Genomic DNA, 8,123 nt, shown 5'->3' with positions numbered 1-8,123 from the left:
CGGAAACCGTCAAAACTCTGTAGTTACTGCCCCTGAACAACCTAGGGAGAACAACAACAACAGCAAGAAGAAGGGTTGGAACAAAAGGAGGGAAAATTTCCTCTCGAACCTTCAAAGAAGCAACAAATAGTGGCAGTCCATGCTACTAATGTGCCTGCTACCATACCTACTACTGCACCTGCTGTTGCCCCTAACTACTCAGCACCAACTAAGCCCTATGCCGGTAGCCTCCCTAAATGCAACAAGTGCAATTTTCACCACACCGGAAATTGCCCTGAAATGCAGTGTCGTAACTGCAACAGGAAAGGGCATACTGCTTGATTCTGTAGAACACCGCCTTAACCCCTTAACCAAATACCTGCCACTGGAGTAAGTCGAGCATGCTACCAATGTGGCGATATGGGGCATTTCAAGAGAGATTGTCCAAAAGCTGGAAATGCCGGTGGGGTTGGGAGAATTCTAGCACTGGGTCATGAAGAAGCGGTGGCAGACCCTGCAGTGGTCACGGGTGCGTTTCTTCTCAACAATACTTATGCATGCATTCTTTTTTATTGTGGTGCTGAGAGGAGCTTCGTGAGCCATAACTTTAAACATCTACTAAATCAAAACTCCCAACCACTAAATGAAACCTTCATAGTAGAAATGGCTAACGAGAAATCCGAATCCACCAATGATATATACATAGGATGTACCCTTACCTTAAATGACTTGTCTTTCCCAATAGACCTTATGCCAGTCTCTATCAAAAGTTTTGACATCATAATAGGTATGGATTGGTTGTGCCCCAACCATGCCGACATCCTATGCTATGAAAGAGCTATTCGTTTGAACTTGCCAACTAACAAAACTCTTATTATCTATGGCGACAAACTCGGAACGAACCTTCAGATCATTTCTTGCATCAAGGAACAGAAATACCTTCGCAAGGAGTATTGTGCATTCCTAGCTCATGTGGTAGACAAAAAGCAAGAAGTGAAAGATATCGCAAGCATTCCTGAGGTCTGCAACTTTCCCGATATATTTCCCGATGATCTTCCAGGGGTGCCTCCCGAATGACAAGTCGAATTCCGAATCGACTTAATCCCTGGAGCTACCCCCGTAGCCAAATCCCCCTATCGTCTTGCACCTTCTAAGATGCAGGAATTATCCAGCCAACTTAACGAACTCCTAAGCAAAGGTTTCATAAGACCAAGCTTCTCACCTTGGGGAACACCGGTTTTGTTCGTAAAGAAGAAGGATGGATCATTCCGCATGTGTATAGACTACCGCGAGCTAAATAAACTTACCATCAAGAATCGATACCCTCTGCCTCGCATTGACGATCTGTTCGATCAACTTCAAGGGGCGAACTACTTCTCGAAGATAGACTTAAGATCCGGGTATCACCAGTTATGAATTTTGGAGGAAGACGTTCCCAAAACCGCATTCAGAACTCGTTATGGTCATTACGAGTTTATAGTGATGCCATTCGGATTGACGAATGCACCTGCAGTGTTCATGGACCTAATGAACAGAGTGTGTCATCCATTCTTGGACAAATTCGTTATAGTCTCCATTGACGATATCCTTATCTACTCAAAGAGCAAAGAGGAACATGGCCAACATCTTCGTCAAATATTACAAACACTTAGGTCGGAGAAGCTCTATGCGAAGTTTTCAAAGTGTGAATTTTGGATCAGGAAGGTAGATTTCCTAGGTCACGTGGTCAGTTTAGAAGGAATACAAGTCGACCCTTCCAAAATAAAGGCAATTGAAAACTGGTCAGCACCCAAAACACCTACAGAAATCCGTCAATTCTTAGGTCTTGCTGGCTATTATCGCAGATTCATTCAAAATTACTACTCTGACCCAAAAGGGTGTAACTTTTAGCTGGGGAGAAAAGCAAGAAACAGCGTTCCAAATGCTAAAGCGAGCCTTGTGTAGTGCACCAATCCTGTCTCTCCCTGAAGGGACAGAGGATTTCGTAGTGTACTGTGATGCTTCTAATCAAGGGCTTGGATGTGTTCTTATGCAAAGAGGAAAGGTTATATCCTATGCCTCAAGACGGCTAAAGACACATGAAGTCAACTATACAACACATGACCTTGAACTAGGAGCAGTGGTGTTTGCTCTGAAGATTTGGAGACATTACTTATATGGCACGAAATGCACAATATTCACGGACCATAAAAGTCTCCAACACATCTTCGATCAGAAAGAGCTGAACATGAGACAACGACGATGGGTGGAGCTACTGAACGATTACGAGTGTGAAATTCGTTATCACCCTGGTAAAGCAAACGTAGTAGCTGACGCCCTTAGTAGAAAAGAATACTCAGGACGTCGGGTAAAGTCGTTGACCATGACAATCCATTCGCATCTGTCCACGCAGATCAAGGAAGCTCAATTTGAAGCCTTGAAACCCGAAAACGTAACAGGTGAAACTCTAAGAGGAATGGATAAGAACTTCGAAGTCAGGGATGATGGAGTCTATTATTTCATGAACCGGATCTGGACACCAAAGTTCGGTGGTTACAGAGATGTGGTTATGAATGAAGCACACAAAACCCGATACTCCATCCACCCAGGTTCAGAGAAGATGTATCTAGACCTTAGGAAGCTATATTGGTGGCCTAACATGAAGGCCGAAATCGCTACCTTTGTGGGCAGGTGCCTTACTTGCGCCAAAATTAAGGTAGAGTACCAGAAACCTTCAGGCTTATTACAACAACCTGAAATCCCTGAATGGAAGTGGGAGCGGATTACAATGGATTTCATAACCAAGTTACCCAAGACATCAAGTGGTTATGATACTATTTGGGTAATCGTCGATAGATTAACCAAATCCGCACACTTCTTACCAATCAAGGAGGCCGACAAGATGGAAAAGCTAACCAGAACATACCTCAAGGAGATTGTTAGACTACATGGTGTACCAATATCTATTATTTCAGACCGAGATAGTAGATTCACCTCTCGTTTTTGGCAATCTTTACAAAACGCTCTGGGAACTAAGCTAGACATGAGCACAGCCTACAAAGTGAAAGGACGATTCAAACGTTAGAAGATATGTTACGAGCTTGCGTGATAGACTTTGGGAAGGCATGGGATATTCATTTTCCCCTTGCTGAGTTCTCTTATAACAACAGTTATCACACTAGCATAAAAGTTGCTCCATTCGAAGCCCTCTATGGCCGCAAGTGCAGATCCCCTCTGTGTTGGGCTAAAGTGGGTGACACGCAGCTAGCTAGAGGTCAAACTCCTGACAGTGCTCTCACTGGTCCAGAAATTATCCGAGAAACTACTGAAAAGATCGTACAAATTCGGGAACGACTTAAAGCTTCCAGACATAGACAGAAAAGCTACGCAGACAAAAGGAGAAAACCCTTGGAATTCCAGGTTGGCAACCGAGTTTTGCTAAAGGTCTCACCCTGGAAAGGCATGATACGCTTTGGAAAGCGTGACAAACTGAACCCAAGGTATATAGGACCATTCGAGTTTCTTGCCCGAATCGGCCCTGTAGCTTACAAACTTCGATTACGCCAAGAACTAAGTAACATTCATCCTACTTTCCACGTTTCGAACTTGAAAAAGTGTCTTTCCGACGAGAATCTTGTGATACCACTCGAGGAAATCGAGTTAAACGAGAGCCTCAATTTTGTGGAAGAACACGTAGAGATACTAGACAGGGAAGTTAAGAAAACCAAACAAAGCCGCATCCCGATAGTGAAGGTTCGCTGGAATGCAAAGCGGGGACCTGAATTCACATGGGAGCGAGAGGATCAAATGCAACAAAAATACTCACATCTTTTTCCCTAGTCTATCTGTAAAGTAAATTTCGGGACGAAATTCTCTCTAATGGGGGGATAATGTAGCAAACCATTATTTCAAACTTATGTAATAGTGTAGGTCAAATTGTACTTCTTTTTAATTAAATAAAGAGAAATTTTGGCATACTATGTATATTTACATAATTGACCCTCTAAAATAAATATTAAATAATCTCAAATTGGGTTAAACCAAGTGATAGAGATTGTAACAAGGTTTCAAAAAATATAAAGAACACTAAAATCCGAGTTATAACGAAGAAGTTATGACCAATCGAAAATTCGCGACAAAACCGGCAAAACACTATTCAGTGTAAAAACTAAATTTTTGATAAAAGGCTTTCTAGCCTTAACAATCTAAATGAAAGTTATAGTTTATGTTAAACCGAGAACTTTCATAAAAAGAACGCCAAAATCTGACTTCGTATGAGGAAGTTATGATTTTTCGAAGTTTCAGTATAGCAGTGTACAATTAAAAACTCAAAATAAAGATCGAGTGGTTTTTAGCCAACACAACCTAAACGAGAATTGAAGGTCTCATCATTAGTAGTACAACGGTAAAAAGACAGACGAAAACAGACGTCGTATGAAAAACTTATGAATTTATAACGGATTCACGTCCCGATCTGTTTAAAATAATAATATTAAAAATAATTTCAAAATTAGCCGATGAAGTCTAAACGAAATTCGTAGAGTATAATTTTAGCTACGCGTGCATATAAAGAACGTCTAAAACCAAGTTCGTATACAAAAGTTATGAATTTTACAAGTTTTGGCAAAAAAATAAAGAAAAAGAGAAAAAACGGGAAAATTCGCATGAACAGTGACTGCCACGTCACCCCTCGCATGCAAGCCTCCACGTGGCATCTTCTGATTAGGCCGCAACCTCGCGTGTCACCTTCTGATTGTCTAGGTCCGAGGTCCACTTAGAACCGGACAGCCTCGCATGAGACACACCGGAGACACTCCTCGCACGCCCCTCGCACCATCCTCGGACACCCCCTTCGCACGTGTCGTCTTTCCATTGGACCAAGGGTTGGTCCAATCCGAGCCAGCCAGCAGCGAGCCTCCGGTCTGAAGAACAGCCCTCGCCTTGCCATCTGTCAGACACGTGTCAACCTCGCAGTGCTTCAGATCTGAGCCTTCGGGCTATATATAGCATGCGAGGGTTCCGAAGAAATTACACTTTTTCACCCCAAATTTTACCCTCTTTCACCTTTTCCACTCCCTTAAGCTCATATACAACCCCTAAAGCCCCGGTATCAAGACTCGAGCCCGAAGTAAACCGTGACGCCCCGAAATTCTTGAGAATTCATCCTCTCTCCTGTCAAAACTCTGCCCGATTTGAGCCAGTTTCTCGACAAATAAACTCCTTTTCGTGAAACGAAACCATGTCCGAATTACCACCTATCAAGTGAGTTCATACCCCCGTATTTTCATAATTTCTACTATTTTAAGGGGGGAAATACAAGTATAACACAACAACTTTTTGTTATAAATAAATGATTTCAAATCACGATAAAATGATTTTAAAGCATCAAAAATACTTCAAATTTTGAACTCTTTTATAAACTTATATTTTTCCAAAATATACATATTTGTATATATAATTTAATATAAATAAGATTTAAAAGGCTTAGGACTAATAATTCATTCTAGGTCGTTTTCCTTGTTTGGATGTGGACTTATAGTACCAGTTATTTGTCCGAAGGTCGTTCAAATTTTACTTATATATAAAATTGTATATGTATATAAAATTAAAAATTATTTCATCAGTTTAATCACCCTTTGTAACATGTTGAGCAAAGGATTACATGCAAAAATAGTTATTTACCATTTCATAAAGTACATATAAATTATAATAGGTATAATTTATGATACATAGAGCAATAATTCATATGAATACACTGTTTCACATGCAACAAGGGTTTTAATTCAAAACAAATCAAGGTTTTACACTTATCAAATACATGTTCGGGATACTAAGTCAAGAACATACTGTTAATCATGTATTTCAGAATGATTGGGTTTTCATAACTAATATACATGTAACGTTTATATGCTTTTTATGAGACATTCAATTCAGGTTGTTTAGATTCAGTTTAGACAACTAAGGTAAAGCCCTGACATTATAACCAGAATCTCCAGTCCAGGGATTGAAACAAGTTGTGTGTAGATCTATATCGGGATTGACAACCCCACACTCAGACTGCTAGCTACAGTCATGCATACACGCCAATATATCGGGATTGACAACCCCGCACTCAGACTGCTAGCTACAGTCAGGCATACACGCCAATGAGTGGCAAGTGTTATCAACAGTTTAAGCGCTCACAAGGCGTTTGTTTCAGGCGTTCATGTATTAGTATGGTTATAATAACTCATTAAAAAGATATTAACCACACGTTAGTGTATAAACAACTAAAGTACATCTTCAAAGTACCAGTTTACAAAATACAAAGTACAATGGTATACTACAGTTTTCAATAACAGCTGGTGAAGCCAGGCACACTCTCAAATACAAGTTTTACAAATACAATGGTTTACAAATAGGACAGTTTTATGGGAATAAAACTACTTTTCACATACCACATAAAATATGGGATTTTCTAGAACAATTTTCTTATTTAAAATACAAATACACCCATGCAAACATAAAGACTTATGTACTCACTCAACTTATTGTTGATACTCTCTTTTCAAATTACTTGTATTCTCACGGAAATAATAACAGGTACTCACCGAGCTTTTTGAGAAGATGGAGCCATTATGAGTCTTATCTTCTTCTTTTGTATAACTTTTTTGGTTTCAATATACAATGATTGAACACGTGTAAATATTATACTTTTAAATACAATGGTTGTTGGTACTTTAATTACTATAATGCATGTGTTGTGATACTACAAATGAAGTCCTCCACCCCCGGACGTTTCCGCCGTCTGGTTTGGGGGTGTGACATGTACCTCTGAGGCGTTCGACAAGGGTTAGGAATGCACTTGAGCATTACTATGGATTCCATATTACTGCGGAAGGTGATACACTTATCAGTGCTGAGACACAGATAGGTCTAGATGAACCTAACAGTTATGCGGAAACCATGGCAGGCCCTGAGTCAGCCAAGTGGAAAGAGGCAATGGACAGTGAGATACAGTCCATGCATGACAATCAAGTTTGGAACTTGGTTGAGAATGTACCAGGTCGTAAGACTGTAGGGTGCAAATGGATCTTCAAGAAGAAGACCGACATGGATGGTAATGTACACACTTATAAGGCACGACTGGTTGCAAAGGGTTTCTTACAAACTCCGGGAGTTAATTATGATGAGACCTTTTCTCTAGTGGCCAAGATTAAGTCTATTAGGGTTCTGTTAGCCATAGCCGCATTTCATGACTATGAAATATGGCAAATGGATGTCAAAACCACTTTCCTTAATGGAAAGTTGGCTGAGGATGTTTACATGAGTCAGCCAGAGGGTTTTGTCAATACAGAGTACCCTAATAGAGTGTGTAAGCTTGAGAAATCCATTTATGGGTTAAAGCAAGCACCTCGCAGATGGAATCTTTTCTTTGATGAGAAAGTCAAAGAATTTGGCTTTTCTAGGAATGAAGATGAATCTTGTGTATATGTCAAGGCTAGTGGGTGTACAGTTAGCTTTTTGGTATTGTATGTAGATGACATACTACACATAGGAAATGACATCCCAACTCTACAGGAAGTTAAGTCCTGGCTTGGAAAGTGTTTCTCTATGAAGGACATAGGAGAAGCTGCCTATATTCGAGGGATAAGGATCTTGAGAGACCGGAGTAAAAGACTAATTGGACTTAGTCAGAGTACCTACTTGGATTAGGTGCTGAAGAGATTCGGCATGCAAGACTCCAAGAAAGGAGAGTTACCCATCCAGAGTTACGCCAGATTGAGTAAGACACAAAGCGCTAGTGCTGAGGCTGAGATAGCATAAATGAGTCGAATACCTTATGCTTCAGCTGTAGGATCAATCATGTATGCTATGACGTTTACTCGACCTGATGTAGCCTTTGCCTTGAGCATGGTTAGCAGGTATCAGGGGAACCCTGGCAAGGCACACTAGACTACGGTAAAGAGTATCCTCAAGTACGGAGGACTAAGGACTGGGTCCTTACCCTCTATGGGAGTGATGACTTGAGAGTTGTAGGGTATAGTGATGCTAGCTTTCAGACTGATAGGGATAATTTCCGCTCTCAGTCAGGCTGGGTCTTTACCTTAAACAGAGGAGCAATTTCTTGGAAGAGTTCCAAGCAAGAGACAGTGGCTGATTCAAGTTGAGAATAAGAGTATATA

At 40.6% G+C, this 8,123-nt stretch overlaps 1 protein-coding gene across 1 annotated transcript; it reads left to right on the top strand.

The window, feature by feature from the left end:
* Positions 1-399: 399 nt before the first annotated feature.
* Positions 400-1,056, top strand: LOC145039562 (uncharacterized). Its single transcript, XM_078987599.1, has one exon. The coding sequence runs from the start codon at positions 400-402 to the stop codon at positions 1,054-1,056; it is 657 nt and encodes a 218-aa protein (XP_078843725.1).
* Positions 1,057-8,123: the final 7,067 nt, after the last annotated feature.

The sequence above is a fragment of the Lactuca saligna genome, chromosome 4 (assembly GCF_052625555.1).
Source record: "Lactuca saligna cultivar CGN05327 chromosome 4, ASM5262555v1, whole genome shotgun sequence".
NCBI classification, from domain to species: domain Eukaryota; kingdom Viridiplantae; phylum Streptophyta; class Magnoliopsida; order Asterales; family Asteraceae; genus Lactuca; species Lactuca saligna.
Note: the sequence above shows the minus strand (reverse complement) of the source record. Positions and strands in the feature narration are given on the sequence as shown.

Bases quoted from the DNA above. Each gene is read 5' to 3' on its own strand.
- LOC145039562 (XM_078987599.1), top strand. From the start codon at position 400: ATGGGGCATTTCAAGAGAGATTGTCCAAAAGCTGGAAATGCCGGTGGG.